The following is a 22372-nucleotide window of genomic DNA, read 5'->3' as shown; positions in this document are numbered from 1 at the left end:
GTGAACGGCCCTTTAGAGTTACCCTATTATATTTATTCTGTTTTCTAGAACACTTTGTAACCCTGCTTTGAGTGCTTTAGAAATCAACTTCATCATCAATAATGTGTGGTTGTCACAAAATCCCAAGGCACCCCTGGACTCGTCTCACGGCACACCAGTGTGTCTCGCCACACCAGAGTTATGCCAATACCACTGTGGGTAGTCAACATTGTTCAGGTTTACATTGCCAAGTAGCAACTACAGACACCTGTGATTAAAACGTACTTTGAGTGGGTCTGTTTGGTGATGTTACGGATAGTGGCGCCCTCCTTGCCGATGATCGCCCCAACAAACTGTGTCGGGACCAACATTCGCAGGGGCACATCTGACTGAAGTTTGGGTCTGGCACCCATACCCGGGGAGCCGGCGCGCGGGGGTCCACGGGGAGGGAATCCTCTCCTACCCCCCATTGAAGGGGCATCTGTTGCTGCCGTCTCATCTGGGATGTAGGACACTTTAAGGGCATAGTTCTCCATCATGAATCCATTCAGCTTCTCCATGGCTCTGTTGATCAGAAGAAAGTTGTTAAGAGACAGGCAGGGTGAAGCTTTCTGCCCTGTCCTAGCAAATATTGGTATAATGTTCAGCCTCACAGGTAACAGACGAGTAAAACCACTATCTGACCAGCTTGACTTTCATAGATGGAAAGCAATCAGTGCAAACAGCATATGACAAGAGTCAGCTTAAAAGCACACAATCAGCAAAAGTTTAAGGTTAATTATTGGGCTCTCATCTCTTTGCAGTCTCTGAAAAAAACACTAAAATCCAACCAGTCAAGCGAAGGGTGAAGAAATGAAAAGCCTTGAGGGATAAAGAATACGCAAGCTACGAGTAACAGACCCAGAACACTTTGAGAGACAAGAGATTCTGAATACAAGCCAACCCCTCGTATAGCTGAGTGTAGTACTCATAAATTATCACTGCTTCCTTTTAAAGGGCTGGAGGGACAATAGACTCGTCTCTCTCAGACTCAAGTACAGACCATTTTCAAGCCTGCCTTCTCACACCAGGGTCAAGGTTAATAACTACACAGAATAAGGCATCAGCTCTTCCATGACAGCATGTACGGAACACACCGCTGCAGTGTATATCATGTACACCAGGGGGCACCAAATGGGCAATTTTTTTCACTGCTTGTTGCATGCATGTCATATCAAATAAGAGATTCATGGCGGAAGCAGGAATCAGGTGCATTACATGAGAAACTACATAAAAGCACAAGCTAGTTCCAAGACTATTGGGGATATTAACCCATTTAGACCTGGAACGCATCAGTGTTATTTTAGATTTCTTTGGCTATTCAAAAAATAGCAGATATACAAGCTCATAGCGATGCACCGAGTGCCGCGCTATGAGCTTGTAGATCTGCCTTTTATTTATTTTTTACTTGATAATTTGTGCAAATCTTTAAATATATATAAAACAAATATTTATATATACTTTTTTTTTTTTTTTTTAAATGCCCACACGTATAAATGGGTTAAGAGACAATGAAAAAAGTCACAAGCGGCAAAATGCACCATGGCAACAAAGTTGGATGTTAGGAGTTGGGCAGAGGCAGTGTGTGCATGTGTTTGCGCGTGTGAAAGCGTGACTCACAGTCTGGCCTGATCCTTGGCTGCGTATCGAACGTTGACCACTGCAGTCTCTGTGTCTGTGTTCACTGCGTGAGAGAGCAGGGAGTAGTCAATACAAGCACACCAATGACATACCAGTTGGAAAACACACTCATGGGCTTTAGCTTGTTGTGCAGGACCTGAAGTTCCCATAGGAAATGGAGGATCTCCATTGATAACAGTTTTAATTCCCTCATTCAATTTATCTTCATTTGCTCCACCCGACTGGTAAACTAGACTACAGTATTATTTAAACTACAGGAGATTTACCAGGTGGACACAAAATTCACACATGCACAAACCTACAGTACACACACAACAAATCTGATGGTGGAGAAGATGTGTGGAGAAGGTGTGTATTAACCCATTAAAAGCGGGAAAGAATCTGTGTCATTTTAGATAGCTTTGGCTATTCAAAAATAGCAGATATACAAGCTCACAGCGTGTCACAAGCTTGTACATCTGCTATTTTAGACATTTTTTTAAAGTGACTAAATCAAAAACTACTGATTTAGAAGGCATTAGTAGAATCGGCCTCAGGTCTTCATGGGTTAAGAACATAACAATGTGACAGAAAGAAAAGCTCACCCTGTTCACAGTTGTCCACTGCACCATATTGGGCTAACATCCCATCCAACACCTGAGGGGAACAAAGACATTATTAGACATTCAGGCATTTAGCCCATCCAGAGCAAGTTGACAAAGTTCAACTACAGACCAAGCCTCAATCATAGATCACCTACATTACAAGAAATACAAGGTCAAATCCAAAAGCCAAATAAAAATGCTCCAGGAAACGAGGTTAGGTTGGACCTGGCTGCTCTCATCTGTAATCATTAGCACTGTCACAACAGCGAAAGCTTATCTACAGGAGGACCAGCCCAACTCACTGGCAGGAAGCAGATCCAGACACTCTGAATCCCTCAATTCAAATGTCAAAAATCACAGGTGTAAACTGCTGCCTTCAGGAAACCCCTTGTAACCACTTAACCCTACCTATGTACACTTCATTGACCAGAGTCCCCCATGGGTCTATACTAGGCCCCAAAAAAGAATATCTTCGCCGTAAACGGTCCATCTACAAGCTCACAAAGGATTGTGAGCTTGTAGATGTAGAATTCTCGCAGAATGTTTACCAACAGAATAGGGACGCTAGTGTTTGTGTGCCTATTCATTTTGGATTTTATTTTACATTAACACACTACATTGACACATTAGGTTTTCTGGGGTGGTGAATCACCACTAAATAACGCACATAAAACTTAAATTATTATTTCCAGAACATAAAAAATGTGACTAGTTATTCAACCGACAAGTGAAATGGTAGTGATGAGACGGCATTTACGTTTCTTTTTTTTTATATAAGCTGCTAAAATCTAAATATTTAAAGCATGCTCTCCTAACCCGTTTATTGGCTCTGGCACCTCGACCGTCAGGCTCTAGATTGTCTTGTTTAATCAAATAAATCACATTTGTTACCTGCCCAAACATGGCAGTGACAGGATTCAAATTCACATATGTGATCAAGTGAGGGCAAAACGGGGAGTAAGGTTCCAAGCAGAGCCTACATGCCAAAGACCTGCAACCATGCTCAGTCAAAATGGACAACCACACCCCCGGCAGCTCAACCCCCCTTCCTAGCCAACCAGGCTGCTTCACCACCCCCACCCCACCCCTACTCGACCATCCCACCAACCACACTACCTCCCGCCTCCCTGCCATCTCCAATTCCCATCATTGGCTGCTCCTGCACAGATATGAGAGTTCCCTGAAGTCAAGAGCTGCTGGTTGCTGGCTGGCTGAGCCGCCTGTCCGTCCAGGGGGCCTGGCCAATGGAAATCCAGGCCATTCAGGAAAGGGTGGGGTGCATTCCAGCAGGAAGTGGTGGCTGGGGGAGGGGCGCTCGTTCATGCTACACATTCTGTGAGTCGGCAGCACATGGAGGCGAAAGGGGAAGGAGTCCAGGGCCACCCACCCACCCACCCCACTATGGCTCGTGAACACACCACTACTCGCTGCACCGCCAGCGCTCCGTGGTTATACATATGAGACACATTATCTACCTGATAAGCTACATACAAGGCCAAAGATCTCATTCTATTCTCGCCATTCTTCTAACCCTTCCCCCTCCCAAGAAAAAAAAAAAGAAAAAACCTTCCATGTCACCTTTGAGAGAGCTTAAGGCTCGCTTGCCACATACTAGCAACATGGGTGGATCTGGAACTGCAGTTTAGCAACATGCGTAGGCAAAACGAGCCCACCATTACAAAATGCTGGGCCCGTCTGTAGCCATTTGATCAAGGGTGGCGAGTGTTACTGAAATCTAATGCTATGCATACATCCAATGTCTCACAATATGAAACTTCCAGGGGCAGAAAAAAAAAGAAAAACATTTGTCAAGTGTTATTTATGCTCCATGTTTGTAGGCACAGCATAGTATTAGCCACACATAAAACCCATGGCAAGCCAGAACAATACCACAGCTTTTTTTTGTATTGTGTGAGGAGGGAAAAATAATAACTTGCATTGTATCTTATGTAAAAGTAAAGCAATAGAAATGTAAATTCCAAATTCAGACAAAATGTTAAATATTTTTTAATTTGACTTCATGGCTTTTGGGAGAAAATAATATTTGTAAACCCGTCTAAAGGCCAGCACCATTGTCCCTAGGCAATAAAGATAGACGGTTTCTAATAAAGAAAAATATATTTTAACTATCTGCTGACCTGTGCAGGGAACAAACATGATAAATACAATGTATGAACACACACACACGCTTACGGTTACTTAATAGGGCAATGACACACAAGACAGGAAATTCCACCCCCAATAGAGTACACCTGTACCACAGATAACAGTGAAATTTATTTTAGCTGATGACTGTTGTTGAACCATTAAATAATATAAAGATTAAGACAGTGTTTGAAATAGACACGTGTCTTCAATCTGCTATAGTAACTCAAATGCAGTCACCTGTTCTTAATAGCTCCCAGGTAAATGACTCCTTGACCGAACTGTGCTAAGATGATACATAATCAAATGTACACCAGCAATGCATGTGAATATCAAGAGCGTAAATGAGTAATTTAGCACTGCAAATTACAAAATGACTAATTCACTGTAGCTCAATGCTCACATGGGAGACATTTTTCAGCTAGTGTTTAGAATTTTCACAACCTATGCAACTAGTCACAACCCATGTGCAACTAGTCAGTGACCATACAGATGTATTTATTTATTATGTTAATACTATGCAAGTTTTCCTCAGAAAGTACCTGCGTGAAAGACTATCCCAAACCATGAGTAGTATTTTAAGAACGGTGATTATACATTTTTACACCTTTCAGTACATCAGATATACTCTGATGAGAGGACATGTTCCATGACACACTCTGGACAGTACAGATAGAAAAGCATAAGGGATGTGCAGGTAATTAGCAAATAGAACATAAAATGTAAATTTGGGGTATTTTAACTAATTTAATAACACTAAAGACATCATTAATGCCCAGTAAGCTCGGGAAAGGCTACAAGGTGTGCGAGTGTGTGTGTGTGTGTGTGTGTGTGTGTGTGTGTGTGTGTGTGTGTGTGTGTGTACACACGCGTGCAAAGGGGTTGGGAGGTCTTGTTAATGCCTGTGAGGATGCCCTCTACATGTAGGGGATCAACTCGAGTCGTTACAAATGCTTTCCATGCCATTGTCCCTCTGTCCAACTACATTCACTGCTACGGTCTAAAACAGTATAAAAATCTAACAATTAATTGAAGGCTGACCTCTACGCCATCACATCAAGAAAGACCGGCCTGCACCCACTGCTCTGTTCAATAGGTTGAGGGTGCTGCTCAGTTCAAACCCCAGGGCAGCTGTGGCGGCTCTAGACATAAGTCTAAATGAGAGCCCAGTTGGGGCCGGCTGGCGGTGCGTGCCCCGCCCTGGCAGCAGTTAGCAGCCTGTTAGCACTCACCTCCCACTGCATGTGAGGCGGGATGTTCCTGATCTGCAGTTTACAGCTCCTGGAGAGAGAGGGGACAGACAGAGTGACAGACAGAGAGCGCAAAAGAGGAGAAGGGGAAGTCGGGGGTAAGGGTGGAAGTAGGGTACAGGAAAAAAATGGAGGGAGAGTGGGGGATAGAAGGGGGGGGGGGGGGGGGGGGGATAAAAGCAGTTAGTCATAGGATAATCGGTATCACTGAGGGTGGGGGGTGTATTGCGATAAATGACAAACTAAAGGCAACGAACACGAAGACATCAGTGGGTCTCTGTTCTCCCTTCCAGCTGGGTGGGAGAGAGATAAACAGGTGGAGAAGCTGTGGATGAATCCCTTTCCACCCTTTTCAATCCATTCCCCATACCCAGCAGGTGGAACATGGGCGACAGACACATGGGGGGGGGGGCAATGGAGGTTGCTTCAAGTCACTGCTGGACAGCTTAAAACAAGATGGGCCTGGTCAACATGGAAAATCAATCTCAATGCACTCCGCTACCAGCCGTCTCGCTCACACCACAGCACTGGGAGACGAGGTGACGATAGAGACGGGGGTGGGGGGGTTGAGGACAAGGACATGGAAGACGAGAAGGAAGGAGACGCGAGAGGAGAGAGAGCAACAGTGGCATCCAAGAGAAAATTGTGTGTGTGTGAGTGTGTGTTTTTGTGGGTGGGGGAGTGAAAGGATAGAGGGCTAAAACTCACACCACCCTTAATGTGATTCATTTTTCTTCTCAAGACATGTACAAGACATGTACGGGTGAGATGTTGCTAATTGGCCGAGTTCATTCTTCTCATGCCGTATTCAACAGACATCGTACACGATGGTCGTGCACGACGCTCGTGCACAGAAGCATACACTTTTGGGAAATGTAAAAAAAAAAAGGAGCAGAGGAGAGGGATTATAAGTGACACCAAATTAAATCATGAGGGAGACGGACGGGAGGCGATGGTGGTATCTCCTGACCATGTCCCTGGCTGTTTGGGGGGGCAACAAATACTACAGGGGCATATATGTGCACATGCATGTGCACACACATACCAGAGGCAAATGGAAGGCGGCCATTTAAAGAGTCACTAGAAGCAATGATGGCTACATCCAGCACGAAAAACTTCAAATTCATCCATTTCTTTTTTGGCATAGAGATTCCCAATTTAGATATGGTTGCACACCACTGGAATACAAGACAATTTTTTTTACAAAGAGTGAATGTACGAGGGGATACGTTTGGAGGTCATGCAGACAATATGACTTGTTGATTGGAATGAGTCACATAGGCAGTTTCACAAGTGTTCTTTTGAACGTGGATGATGTTATGTAAAATGTGAGGAAAAGTGTGCGGCCACTCCAAAGTCCAGCGCCTGCTGACACACCAACCTAAAAGGAACACAATGTACATACAGCTGAGAACTGAAGCAGGATTTCTGACCCTTACTCACACATAAACGCACAAAAAAAAAAAAAAAAAACATTGTACAGGGGAAAACCCTGACCCTAACCTAGTTCCATACAGGCCTTATAAACAGACATCCATACAGCCTACAGGTGTAGGCTGTATGGATGTCTGCACAGACACAATAAAATCATCGTGTTAATTTAACACAATGTAGAAATTGTTAAATCGTCAGATTTTGTTGTGAGCCCAGCATACGTCAAACTAATGAGCTCATGGAGGCTTATCACACACACACTTATCTATAGAGTAAGCTTTCCAAGCTTTTATTCCCGAATTATTTTCCTCAAGCGTGATCAGTTCAATTCAACATACAGTATATTTAAATTCAGGTGATCAGCTTGTACAAACTGTTGAATACTTAACACAATCTGTGACAATTTAGGTAGATTACTGGTTCTCAAAGTAGGGTCCAGGGACCCCCAGGGGTCTTTGAGGGGGTTCCCAGCTAAATGTGTTAAAATAGCACCAAATAAGTTTAACCACTTTAAACCTATATACACACACACATAGTCTATTTGAGCTCTCAAAGCTTTGAGATCAGCTTGATTGTAAGATCTTTCAAAAACATCTTAACGTTTAAAAAGAATCTTGGGAATATTTTTGAAACATTTTAACACAAATCTTGTATGGGGGTCCCTGGCACAAAATATTTTCAGATGGGGGTCCGCAGCCACATACATGCCACTGAGGTAGATAAAAGCAATGGAAGGCAACACATAACATCCATCAGCTGGTCCCATTCCCTAAACATCATAAATTCACCTTTAGCCTCAAAACACATACTAAGAAGTTTACGTGAGCTGGGAGAAAAGCATATAACACAGGTTTTACAACGGGTCATGCAATAGCCACCCCCCCACACACACACAGGCCCAAAAAGAACTTCCACATGAAGGGGCATGCACATGTGTGCGAAGGAGAATGCTTACTTAGCAGCATAGGCCATTAATTCAAAAAAAGAAAAATGTTCCTCTGCATGTCAAGCTAGCCGTGCTGCATGTGTACATACAACAGATTTTATTTAATTTCAAACATTAGGAAACCACTTAATTCCAAATGAGTGAATCGTAAAGAAAATTCCCAAATGAGCTTCCAAGAGGAATTCCAGCCCTTTCCGGCCCACTGTGCCATTCCTAGCTGATCCAGCCCCCTTCCACCCACCCCCCCACCCCCTTCTGTATGCTCTGCATTGCGGTGGGAACGCCGTGCGAAATGTGCAAATGCACCGAGCACTTCCAGTCGGATTAACCTATAGCTCCACACATGGAGGAAGTCAGCCCGGGAATGGGGGGAGGTGGGGGTGGGGGTGCATTCCCCAGTTCCAGCCTTTGATTTGGGAAGGGGGGTGGGGTGGGGTGGAGAGGACTAACCCTGTTCCAGGGAAGGGTAACAAGGGCCCTCTCTGCCCTGTGGGGGTGGGGCCCCGTTGCCATGGACACAGGACAAGTCCACTGACAGAAACATGTAGGGGGGGTGTGTGTGTGTGTGTGTGTGTGTGTGGGGGGGGGGGGTAAAAAAAAAATGGGGAAGAAGGGAAGGGTAGAGGAGGGGGGCCAGGAGTGACTAGCATTGGCTCATCGTGTGACCAGGAGATGGCCGGCTTCCTTATTTACTTTTAAATTCAACCAGCATTCTACACATTCAGCCCCCTCCCCCATCGCCGCCCCCTCACCCAACACAGCTGAGATCTATGGGCCTGCACCAGGGAACTTTGTGTGTGTATGTATGTATAATACCCCCCCAACACACATGTACGCAAGCATGTATATGCATCTACATGAAACCACAAGAGGAATCTCATGTCGAGCAGCACGAGACTGCGCCACATCCGTATTCATCTCCATTTCTCAGCTATCCAACCATACTGTAGCTCCATCCATCAATACTAACCAGTAGATACAAACACTCACAAAATCTGTGCTCAACACCCATTTGACTATTCAGCATGCAGAGGTTCTGAATAACTCACCGCCACACAGCCCTAGTTTCCGCTGCCTTCTCGCAGGCCCTTCAATGCCCATTCTGCACCCATTAAGCTACATTCAACCATTCTGTTCACCTAAATTTGTTGGAGAAATTTGACAAGCCGTCTGCCATTTTTAATTAAGCTCATTAAATTCACAAGTGACTCAATTTCTGCAAAGCATTTACATTTATCTAAAAATAAAACACCCCCCCCCACAAAATTCACTAGATGACTCAATGTCACTTTGTGATCATTTTGTGGGGATCATTGAGGAAACTCAGCCTGCAGATTGACTGAAACAAGGGTCCACTTTCACAATTCTGACACCCCAAGCCTGTTTTGCAGGTGGGGCCCCATTGTGACCCTGTGACCTAGTATTTTTCTAATATGAGCCAGGAACTACATATTGTACAACAAACCCTGGTACCACCTATGCAATTGTTAATTTCTACTATTATTTATAGCACACCACTTATTTAAAATGGACTCTTCTGGGCCGATTATGTTGGTTAAACTCAATGAAACAATATACACACATTGTTTTTAGACATACACACAAGTTCTGTTTTGTCACATGTACACCAACAAACCATTATCATAGTCCCTCTATAGCATCTGTCAAGCGCATATAAAAATTCCCATCCGTTACTCTCGGGGCAGTTCTTTCAAAACCATACCGTTTTCTGACTTTCTACACTAGTGACAGGAAATGTGTGTGCGTGTTATGTAGGGGAGAGGGGCCTAGCTAGCTTTATGGAAATGTCAAACCAGGCAGGGCAGACATAATCTGACCATGGAAGGCAGGTCAAAGTGTATAAGACAACACAAAATAAAACATACTGATACAACAGTGTGGCTTTATAAATGTGGGATGAATTTACATATTTATGAGCAAATGAACAAACCAACCATTTACAGAGCAAATAATTACAGGCCAAGACAAACCTATAGCTACAGTTTTATGCAGCATGATTAGGATAACAGGCTAACGTGCAATCCACTACACTTTTACCAAAACTAGGTGGAGTGTGGTAAGATAATGCATAATTTTAATGTAAATAGATACACCTGTAGATTGTGATCAAACCCAGGTGCTCAGTTTTCAACTTGCCATGTTTTTCCCCCTAAAGTTTGGGGGAGGGACAATACTGCCTCATCTTAAAAATAAGTTTATACTATCTCTGCTTATGCCAAATTCTAAAGCATGTCGACATGAATTATCAACAATGTATGACAGTAAAATGGCTGAAAATAACAATCATACAAATTTGTATTGATTTTCATACATGTTTGCTAATTTAGAAGCCATTTTTAACCACCCTTAAGAAATATAGCCTAGACTCTTGGCCACATGGCAAAGTCAAGAGAAATGCAAACCAAAAAGAAAAGTGGCTATATGCTATATCCACTTTCTCAGCATTAAATGCCATGTCTCCACACACCCCGAGCCTTCTTCTTTACAGTATCTCCAAGTGTGTACAATGTACATACATGCTACCCTATGGCCCTGTCATTTACTGTATGGTCCCTGTAAATGGCACTTACGGTGCCTCGCTGCTGCAGGACTTCCCCTTCCTGAAGGGTTCAAAGGTTAAGCTATGGTGATTGGCCAAGCCCACAGCTGATACTCAGCAGGCTGGAATGCAAAATGGGGCCTCAGTGTACACGCACCCCCGACTAGTGAGCTGTGTGTGTGTGTGTGTGTGTGTGTGTGTGTGTGTGTGTGTGTGTGTGTGTGTGTGTGTGTGTGTGGCCAGTATACTGCTCACGTTAAATAGTTGTGTCTTTTTCTCTGTTGTAAAGCAAGGGCACACAATTTTAAAATGTTATATATGTATTTTTTTTTATATAGCTGAAACTTGAGTGGCCATTCCATTGGCCAATAATATTGTATAACACCAAGATAGGGCTACGTCATTTTCCTCGCCAGAGCCAGATCAGATTTTAAACCCAAAATTCACCTTCCATCTGGAATGTATCTATGCAAAACCTCTTCACTACTCCACTATAGCAATTTTGGCCCATCAATCATAAAGTTCACTTCCCACACTAATGCACACAGGTTATTCAGAAATTGTATTTTTCATTTCACATCAATGTGTGAACTGAAACCATTTTGTCAACCAACTAATTAAAACACATTAATACACAAAATGCTCTCCATTCAATGTAGTTTTAATTATCTTATGTTCCACTTACATTGACTACAAACAGGTAGCCCAATCAGAACACAAGATAATTAAATTAATACTGAGAAACTTAACCAAGCTATACCCAACGCCTGTTTAAAATCCTTTGAATGATTACCAAGAAAACTGACAGCAATTAAAAACAAGGAATGGTTCAATTCTGACTAATGTGCAAACCCATCCAGAATTATGCACACAATGACAAATAAGCCAAATGTGTAACTGAAATTTGGTCAAAATATCATGGAAATTGTTTATTGCATAATAAGCAATTTCAGTGACTATAGGGGTCCATTCTACAAATCTGTTAATTTGTCCATTTGTAACCCTGGGAGTATACAAAACACAAATGTTAACCAAAAGGACCCATAAGGGGCCCTTTGGGTACATTTGTACACTTCCAGAGTTAAATTAACCCTTAGGATTTTACTGAATGGGGTTTCCGTGACTAGGGCCCAAAAGCTGCCATTCCATTAGCGTTTGGGAGTCCATGTCGTGTTGTGTAGAGGGGTGGGCGGAAGCTCAGGGCAGGCAGGGAGACTGACGGGCAGATCCTTCTCAAATGGACGACTTCACTTCACACAGGCCTACGCCTCACTCAGCCCTACTGCACATTTCAGCAGATCTCTGGCTTTTTTTTTTTAAATCGCCATTGACCATGTAAAGGATAGCCTAGTAGCCTACTTTATGATCATACCGTGCATTGACGTTAATACACTATTGCCAAATGGCGGGGCAGAAATAAGCTAGTCAAAAACAAAATACACAATGGTTTTTCAGGACACACGCAGTCATGGCGAGGGGAGAGGAGGAGTGCATCACACAACCTTTGATTTGACCCCAAATTAAAGCATTCATGAAAATGGGCTTTCATTTAGGCAAAAATAGAAATGGGTCTACATCGACACAGAACAACAAAATTGCCACAGCTAGTCCGCGTTTACCAAATGCAAGAATTGCCACTTGAGAAACACAATACTTGTAGAAAATGGCTGAAGGAAAAAAAAATGTCGCCACCAGGAACCTGGAAGCCCCCCCATGAGTGTAAACCCTGGGCCTACCTCTGACGTTTAGGGACAGAGTGCTCCACTTCCAGAAGTTTTCCATTAAGTTCCACTTTACCTAGAAAAAGGAAATAAAACAATTTTATTTTTTAAAAAGGTTTTGACTGCTACGAGACACGTTTGCTGGCCAATGGCCTAGCCTTACTATTTTTTTTAATGGCATTGCACAAAAAATCTGAGCCACATACACACATGCAAGAGTCCTCAAATAGTGGGTGTATTACTAACACAAATGTAGTATAAAACGGCATAAATAAGCAGACATGAGGCCCATTCTGTATAAAAAACTGTATAGGAGGTTAACTTAATTGTTACGTGGACTATGTTAAGAGATGTGATTGGTTTATCCACGTTGATTGTGGTATATCTAACAAACAAAACATACTTAAAGACAAAAGGTCTTGTAGCTTGTAGTTTCGTTGGCCTACATTTTAACCAGCACAATTAAACCACCTGGTGTGTGAGCATGGGCGGACAGACAGGCTACACTATGTGCTACAATGTAACAAGTTAGGCCACTTGAGGGGCCCTACACTTTGAAACACGGACAAGCGGTAAGTTCAAAGGGAGTGCTTTTAAAGTGAGCTGTGGCTTATATTTTTACGAATATCACGCACTCCCACGGTGTCCACGGCCAACATGCTTTTTGCGCCTTACTACTCTGAATGGCGTGAGCCACAATAAGAAGCCTTGGCATTCAGATCCCCCGTGATTGTGTGTGTGTGTGTGTGTGTGTGTGTGTGTGTGTGTGTGTGTGTGTGTGCTCGTACATCCTGATCAACTGTAGATTATTACACCGGGGGCCACATCATTTCAATCTAAAATGTATTTTTATCTGCGTCCACGGTGTCAAAGGCCAAGTAGAGGTTGTGGGAGAGAAAGATCGGTTTGGTAACACCCCCCACCCTACAAGACTACATGCATCCCTCTCACACAGGGGCCTGAAGTAAAGCGATCTCCACCACAATTTGCAGCAGTGCGTGCGTCGTTCGAATACTTCGTTAAAAAAGAAAAGAAAAAAGCAATCTCACCTGAAAGAATATCAATGGCCTTCATTGCATTCTTGTCGTCGGGGCAATCCACGAACGCATAGCCAGTTTTGACGAGAAACGGACCGGTGTGCGGAATCTTCCACTGCTCAAAGAGAGTTTCCAAGTCCTCCGTGGTTGTCTCGTCGCCCAGGTTGCCAATGTATAGCTTATTCATGTTCACAGCGCCGAAAAGGGACACCCTTTAAAGCCGGGGGACAGATCGTTATTTACTCTCTAGAATGTTGCAGTGTTTGTTTGGAGTAGCAGCTCGGATCGCCTCCCACCACTAGTACGGTAGTAGTTGTGTGTCCGCGGCGTGCTTCCAGGTCGGTAAAAGCCACAGAGAGAGAGATTTGACTGGCAACCTCGCTGCGCTCGCACTCCCTTCTTTGCCCCCCTCTTTCTATCGCGTAAAAATTGAAAATTCTCAATATCTCCCAACGATGGCGCGTTGTGTGGAAAAGGAGGAAAAAAAACTACTTTTTCTGTATTCCTCCAAACGAAACCCCCCTGGCAAATAGACAAGAGAATGTCACACACACGGTAAGGCTCTCGCCCGCCTCTGTAGTACAAAACCAAGAAGAAGGTGGTGGAGAGACTGAGAGAGAGGGGGGAAGAGAAAAAAAAAATCCTCGGCTATTCCGGCTTTTTTTTGAATGAGCCACGTGTTCAAACTACAAATCAACCCCACACGTGAGGAGCCCAATTGCTCAATTAAGTGTTTGTGGGGGGATTGGGGGAAAATTGCACGGGGAATCTGGGGTGGGGACAGCAGAGAGAGGGAGTGGAGAAAAGGAGGGGAAGAGTAGTGGATTGGTGTTCGGGAAAAAAAAACCTGGCGAAGCTGTGTGTGTGTGTGCGTAAAGGGATTCCGTGAGAACCCAGTGTATCTCCTACTAGAATCACATTCGTGGTGCCTTTCTCTCTGCTGAATCCTCCAATCTCATTGGTCGGTGGGGGAAATAGTAAAACGGCGGTGCGCGCACTAGTGTTGCCATGTCGGCTTATTATAAGCGACTTTGGGCTTGTTTTTCTGTAAAGTTGCTTGTAAAAAAAATGGTGGTTGCGTTTTCTTTTTGGCTTGTTTTTAAAGTGTATTTGCTTATTTAGGCTTCCTTCCAAAAAAAACTATTTGTTATTTAAACCAGTGGTTCTTCTCAAATATTTTCATGAAAATGTTTTGTGCCACAGGAAAGCATTTGTATTGTTAGAATGTTTCAAAAAAATATTCCAAATATTCCACATTTTGTTGCAAGAGTTTTTGGAAATAGCAAATGTGCAAGCTTGTAGATCGGCCATTTTCAAGTAGCCGATGCATATAGGTATAAAGTGCTCATAGTTGCTTCTTTTGGGCTTGTTTTCCTAGACCTAGTTGCTTATTTCTCTCACAAAATATGGCAACACTGGTGCGCGCACGCACACCCCATAGCAGGGGACTATGATATTGCGGGGGCTTGTGTGATGTGTGCGCACGCCAAGCGCGTCCATGTGGTGGTATAAGAGCGCTTTACAGATGGCACAGTAGAAGGGAAGGGGGTGGGGCCATTCATAAATGATATCGCACTATATTGTTAAATTGTATGCTTGCACAACATGAACACGCTCGGTTTTGGTGGAGAATGTACGATAATAAGGGAGGGCCCTGCGTCGCTTCTTGGGCCCCGCGGTCAATATGGGAATGACACGTAGCCTAGTACTACCTACTACTATTCAAATGATGGCATCCATCTTCTTCAACAAGGGTTGGAGTGCTAGCTTCCCTTCCCTCCTATGATCCACAATACAAAGTCCAGCCGCACGTCCCACACACAAAATGACATGGGGGGTGGGGGTGTTCACGGAGTGAGAAGGCTGCTGCCACCCCACCTATTTCTTCACACAACTTTCGTGGAGTTTAAACAAACTGAAATAGCAGCATTGCCCACGCCGACTGAATGCATATGGCGAATCTGCTCTGCTTGCTATACCTCAGGCATGGGTCTGTGCATGCACTCCAAGAGGGAGGGGTCTGCCTGCCTGCCACGCTGCTGTGTGTGTGTGTGTGTGTGTGTGTGTGTGTGTGTGTGTGTGTGTGTGTGTGTGTGTGTGTGTGTGTGTGTGTGTGCCCCCCTAGCATCATAATGTAATGCACAGCCCAGTTGACTCAAATGTAGAATCCATGTTTAGAAAAAAGATTGCATAACTGCCATTAAGACAATGTGAAAATGACAAGTCAAAGACCTGAAGGTTAGTCACAGGTCACCCCTACAGAGGATGGGGTTTATCATGTTTCAAAGACATACCGGTTACCTATTGTTTACGCTTTTGAACAGTCACAGCCTGATACAGTTTCATTGGAGGAGTTTTCAAAGTTTTTTCCTAAACCAACCCATAAAAAAGAAACAATTACACATGGGCCCAGGGTTACACCACAACTCCACCTATAAGATGTAGGCCTATTGACATGAGTTGCATCAAAATACCTAAATAGGAAAAGTGTTGTTTACGGTGAAACAATGATCACAGTAGTTCCTCATTGTACTTAATATTTTGTAGCCTAAGGCACAAATGGGCCTTATAGTGCAACTGAAATGTTTTTGTTTTGTTTTGGTGGGGAAGATGTGTTGACCTGTGTCTTAATCCATTACTTGTTTTTTGGATGTATAGTAGTTGGTGGTATATGTTGGCTATTTTTTAATAAACAATTAATGTAGGCTATATTACATTACATTACAGTCATTTAGCAGACGCTTTTATCCAAAGCGACTTACAATAAGTGTATTCAACATAGGTAGGTAGGCTATACACCTCCAATCTATGAACCTATGAATCTATGAACATGGTGCATGCAAAGTTGACATAGGCCTATCTATATGTATGTGCCACAGTAAAACTATAAGATGCGTTAATTCAAGATATATTTAGGCTTAAGTGACTCAAATGTGAAAAGTGCATAATTCATAATAATAAATAGCTATAAAATACCTAAGGTCTGAAGCTTTTTTTTGATTGATTGAATACTTTATTAACAGTTTGCAATTTGTACAGAGGTGCGGTTTACAATGAATGTTAATAGGATAACACAAAAAGCCCTAGGGGCTTGTTTCCATTGTGGTCCTGGACCACATTTCTTTACCAAGAAATGTAGGCTATTTGTTAAGATGAACGCATTCAGATAAATCTTGATGTTAGTTGTGTCTCTATTGCGATTCCCAAAGTTAAATGAACAATAGTTTGTTACTTGCTCATGTAAAGCAGACAACAGAAGAGAAGTTTGATTTGTGCAATGTGCATGGGCCCTTTTGCCAGTGTCACACAGACTAGGACCAGAGCAGTAGCTATAGCAGTGTTGCCAGATTTAGTGACAGAAATAAGCGACCAGGTATAGGAAAACAAGCCCAAAAGAAGCAACTATAGGCCACATGAGCACTTTAATTAAAACTATATGCATTGGCTATTTGAGAATAGCCGACGTATTGTGAGCTTGTAGATCTGCTATTTTCAAAAACTATTGCTATATGTTTTGAAACATTCTAACAACACAAATGCTCCCTGTGGCACAAAACATTTTCAAAATATTTGAGAAGAACCACTGGTTTAAATAATAATGAAACATTTGGAAGCAAGCCTAAATGAGCAAGTACACTTTTGAAACAAGCCCAAAAAAACGCAACCCGCAACTACCAATTTTTTCAAGCACTTTACAGAAAAAGAAGCCCAAAAGTCGCTTATAATAAGCCGACATGGCAACATTGCACTGTAGGTTACTCCCTTTACTGCCGAACAGACGCAGAGCGGCATTTCATTGGCTGGAACAGCTTAACCAATCAGAGGGCTTCGGATTTGCTCCGTACTACTTGTGCTGGCTCGGCCTCAACGAGCTCATTCATTGGCTCTCCTTGTTCTCCTGTTCTATATGAATCAGCCCGCGAATTATGCGTCTTTCGCCATGTTTTCTCAATTAGGTCCAACCAAAGATGTGAAATATGAACCGCTGACTCAATCCACGGTACATTGTAGCTGTTCTTAATGAGTGGATAGAGATCATATTTGTGTTAGCAGTAAGAGGGTAACTAAAATAGATTAATGTAAAAAGTGACTAGGCTATTTCATAAATCAATTTTTACTACATTAACAAATTGTGTTTTTTTCCTCAGTGTTTTTTAATTCGTTTTAACTTTTTCATACATAACAGTATCTTGTTTATCTTTTGCTCAGCTGCAGATGTGTAACTTTCTTTACATGTGGACCCCTGGAATGTTGAATTATGTTAAACTTAAACGTGTTTCCATGGTATGGCTAAACTCATACAATTTATTACAACTAATTTCATCCGACGTTATTAACCTCCGGAGTGACGTAAATAACGAAATGCAAGCCTAAATGTTTTTGCCCTGAAAGGTGCCTTCTGTCCTGGATTATACGATTTAAATGTGAAGAGATACAAGCAGTGGTGGAGAAAGTACTCACATGTTTTACTCAAGTAAAAGTATCAATACTGCAATGTAGAAATACTCTGATACAAGTAAAAGTCCGGAATTCAAAATTCACTTGAGTACAAGTACAAAAGTATTGGTATCAAAATGTACTTAAACTAAAGTACCAAAAGTAGAAAGTAGCTACTCCTTATGCAGAACCTCCAATTTCACAAGTTTTCAAATGTATACAAATCTTTTGAAAATAGAAAATCTACAAGATCTACAAAATTATACTTGAGTAAATGTACTTAGTTACTTTCCACCACTGGCTACAACTACAAGTGATCAGAATGTGTGTGACAGGGGCCTTGTGTTGCCTGTGTGTGCACATAGCCTTCTCTGTGGCTCAGTGTGCAGCAGCAGCAGGAGGAGTGAATGTATCGCTGAGGAATGTACAGAAAAGTAATCTCCCCGCCCCCCAGCTCCAGACCCAGGACTCCTCTAGTATAGCCAAGTTCCATAGGGTCAAAACTGACATAAAGTTTGGGACAAGCCTACAGCTTTGGCGTGTGTGTGTGTGTGTGTGTGTGTGTGTGGGACGTTCAGGCGGTTCTGCGGCTTCCATGAAAGGGAATGGGGGGAAACGGGAAAAAAAAGTCGGTGTGTTTTTAGTTTTTACTTAACCTAAACTGAAGATATTTATAGGAAAAACAATGTTTACGATGAATGTAGTTTAGCCTATACCACAGCCTTGGATCAAGAAGACTATCATAGATGTATTTTATCGAGTCTGACTTTTACTTTCGTATCTATATCTTAGATATAAAAATGTCAAAATCGATAAAATACATCTATGCTAGTCTTGATCCGAGGCTACCTATACCCCAACGTTGTGTTATGTTGCTTAACTCCAGGCTGTAGAATAGAGACAACTTCGCCAAACCATGGGTGTTCCCCCCCCCCCCCACCCTTTAAGCAACACCCCAGGCTACTTTGATTCAAGGGGACTCTAAAAGTTTGGGTGAGATCGATTCCTTCATTTATTTCGTAGGATCAGGCGAATGGGATCGCAGTGTCTTTCACCGTTTAAGTTGTATCCGGATCTATTGACTCACTGCCTTGGTCAGAACGTATGGAACATTGTCGTGATGAACGCCATGTTGAATAGAAATGTTCAGACCAACACAAAACTTTAGTGGGAACGTTGCCATTATGTCGGTGTAATTATTAAGACGCTGTTATTAAGGCTTTATATCTACAGTAACTGATTGTACACAACCTGCCTTATTGGTGATAAAATCATTTGATAAACATTATTCTCCAGATTCCCTTTATGCAGGACAGGCACCCCACATCTCATTATAAAATGGCGGGTTTGTGCCCTCTGAAAACATATGCCAAGGAACAGGCAATTTATTGTTTTTGTAGTATAAAGGCTAAATAAAGGTTAAATGGTCACTGGGACATTATTAAAAGGGTAATGGCATTGTTGCTGTTTATTGTAAAATAAAGTATACTTGATTTCTGTATGGTTGATTAGATTTCTTGGGCTCTGTTTTGTTATGAATTGCTGATTTAGTCAGAACCAAGCAAATATTTAAATATAAATATGAACAGAAATGAACTGTATCTTATTTTGTAAAGAAAATATATAGTAGGGCCTATGCCTATAAATAGATCTTGCTTGTCTCTCAGTATCCATTTACAGTAGGCCTGACCACATGTAATTCTTAAAATGTCATTAAATACTATTGTTTGTTTGCAAACTCCACCTGTCTACCAACTACTAGGCTATGTTTCATAAGACAGTGTTTACCTTTTCTGGATTTTGAACATTTGTGTAAAATGAAGCAATTTTATTAATTATTAACATTATTGGATTAATTTGGTATTGTGTATTTTAGTGAAATGAGTTAGATTAACGTCTATTCAAAACTTGCATAAACATGGATCTTTTCACTGTGGTCACATAGGCCTATATTTGCTTGTTTTTTTGTCAAGTTGTTGCCTAAATGTAATGGTCTCTTAGCATGTAAGCTTGCCTTTATAGCCTATTGGACAACGTTTTGTTCTCTTGTCGGCTGCTGTTTGTTAACTTCATGTAATACCCTGATTGATTGGTTACACTGTGTCCGAGTTCAGGCTGGTTTTTGACAGTTCAAAAGTATTGTAATTATTTTTAAAGTATTGCTTTGCCAGGTGCATTGTTTTATAGAAAAGGGGCAAAACATAATTTGTTGTGCTCCCAAGTTTTAATGCTTTTAATTCACATGTAGCCTACGTTTGTTTCAGAAAAATAAACTGCATGATTACTGAATATGGCATGGAGCAGGCTGAATATTTAATTACAGGTGTAAAAGTTTCAACAAGTTGTTAGTGACATTGTCCAGGTAATATATTTAGTAAATACCCCCAAATAGCTAACATTGATTTGAACTAAGACGAAAGTGGTGATTTAACCTCTGTCCCCTTCATATGGCAATTTAATTTTATTATACAATTCAAAAAGTAAGAGGCATTTAAGAGGTTTCCGAAATCTGCACTGTTGAAGTGTTGTCCCATGCAGAGCAATGACCTGTCAGTGGATTTCTATTTACTGAGATGCAAATATCCTCATCTTCATAGTAGAATTGTGCATTCTGATACATATTATGTGTGAATGCTCTGTCTTAATGTCTTAATACTTAATGTTTTGTGTAAAGCACTTTTAAGTGCCTTGTTGAAATGTGCTATACAAATAAACTTGTGCATTGAAAGGAAAAAAATCACTTGTTCACTCATTAAATAATCATTTCATCATTATGAACATCTCACACTTGAAAAGGTTCTGTGTGTGTGGTCAAACTATTCCAAATACTTCAAGATATAAAAGGAGGATAATCATATGAACCCCAAAATATATCCATTTCAGCCAACATCATGTGGTTTGTAGCTGATAAAGAGGTTTCTTGAGATATGATCAGTATCGGAACATCATGCAAACATCTAACTGATTAGTTAATTAGCACATTCCACAATCTTGGCCAGGCTTTCAGTCTTCGGATTCCATCAAGTATCGACTCAGACTTAAGAGCATGTTGTCACTTGTTAACTTTCACACACTGTCCTGTGGTTTAATACTCCTCACAGAGTTCACAGCCAAATCCTGAGTGTTAATCTAACTCTGGAAGATACAAGTCAATTTTTATACTTTCAGAGTTACATTAACACTCAACAACATTTCTGTGTAGGGTATGTGGTGAAATCCATTTGGATTGGATTTAACTTGGCCCTATAACCTTTTACAAAAATCACTGTCATAGAAAAGTTAAAAACATTTATAAACAATAAATATGCAACCACAGAGGTGGTCTGGTGATTTTCTTCCTATTAGCCAATTTCCCATACCATTATGATGTTGTCTTTGCCACGTCTGTGGACATGTGACATTTTTCTCTGTTCCAAACAATGTTTGAAAGCCAAAATCCAAGTTGTATACACAAGATTCTTCTAATAATCCTATCTACAGATGACCCCTTCCACCAGTCCTGTTAAGGCGGGCTCAAAAATATTTGCAGTCATGGCTGTTTCTAGCTATAACATTAACATATCAATGTCAGTGTATTTGGGTGTACATCTATGCACCTGTTCTCTACCATGACGATTACAGATCATGGATCAGAGCAGTGGATCGCAAACATTTTCATGTCAAGGACCCCAAAACTCATATGTATTTGGCGTGGACCCCGACCTGAAAATATTTAGTGCCAGGGAGCCCCATAAGTAAAAAATGTTTTTCAAAAATGTTTAGAAAATAGCAGATTTATAAGCATCGTGACATGAGCTTGTAGATTATCTATTTTCAAATAGCTGAAGATAAAATGGATTTTTAGTGTTCAATTTTGCTGGGGACACCCTGGAACTCCCTCAAGGACCCCTGGGGGTCCCCAGACCGCACTCTGAGAACCACTTGATCAGAGGATGGCTAATGAAAAATGCTTTGCCATTCCCATTCCTTATATAACTTCTTGTTGCCTATTTTCTTTGATAGATGCTAGTATACTCTGCATACATTATGTTGGTTATACTTGTTCTCATATGTTTTTATATACTGTCTGCTAGTCCACACATTCTAATAATGTTATTTAGATAGCATGTTGTTTAGACAGATGCTAGGTTTGATGTTTGGTATAGTTACTTTGTAGCGCTTCATTGTTTTCTTTTACCTATATTTACAGTACTTGACCATTTACCCTGTTGTTTGTTTGACTTTCGTTCATGCAAAAAGTTTACAAAGCACGCATCTCCAAAGATAAAATCTCAGGTGCTGGACAAAACAACTTAGAAAAATAGAGTCCACACACTGGATCATGCTCCCATATAGTGAATCTATTCAGTTACCAACAAGGTAACTCATTACATTCACTATGGGAGTATGATCCAGTGTGCTGACTCTATTTGTCTATTTTCATGTCATTTACGCACTTTGTAAGTCGCTCTTGATAATATGCTACATGATAAATGCCTAAATTGTAATTGCAGGCCACTTATTCCTCACTCTCAGAATTAAGCATAAAACATAATGGTAACATAATGTTGACTGAGGTTCACCAGTTGTAAATGTGTGCAACATACACACGTATAAATC

At 41.6% G+C, this 22372-nt stretch overlaps 1 protein-coding gene across 4 annotated transcripts in view; it reads right to left on the bottom strand.

Annotated features, from left to right (window-relative positions):
* Positions 1-13901, bottom strand: part of igf2bp3 (insulin-like growth factor 2 mRNA binding protein 3) — a 31478-nt gene extending 17577 nt beyond the window's left edge. For 3 of the 4 annotated variants that reach the window (XM_084081307.1, XM_084081309.1, XM_084081310.1), the window contains exons 1-6: positions 13349-13901; positions 12315-12375; positions 5621-5669; positions 2244-2295; positions 1639-1702; positions 265-543 (exon numbers count right to left, since the gene is read on the bottom strand). In XM_084081307.1, the coding sequence (XP_083937433.1) occupies positions 265-543; positions 1639-1702; positions 2244-2295; positions 5621-5669; positions 12315-12375; positions 13349-13523 (680 nt within the window). In that variant the 5' untranslated portion in view covers positions 13524-13901. The remainder of the gene's footprint in view (positions 1-264; positions 544-1638; positions 1703-2243; positions 2296-5620; positions 5670-12314; positions 12376-13348) is intronic. The other variant, XM_084081308.1, reaches the window with a different exon arrangement.
* Positions 13902-22372: the final 8471 nt, after the last annotated feature.

This window comes from Gymnoscopelus microlampas, assembly GCF_963454915.1.
Source record: "Gymnoscopelus microlampas genome assembly, chromosome: 15".
Classification (NCBI taxonomy): domain Eukaryota; kingdom Metazoa; phylum Chordata; class Actinopteri; order Myctophiformes; family Myctophidae; genus Gymnoscopelus; species Gymnoscopelus microlampas.
The sequence above is the reverse complement of the archived record's forward strand: the minus strand, read 5'-3'. Positions and strand labels throughout refer to the sequence as shown.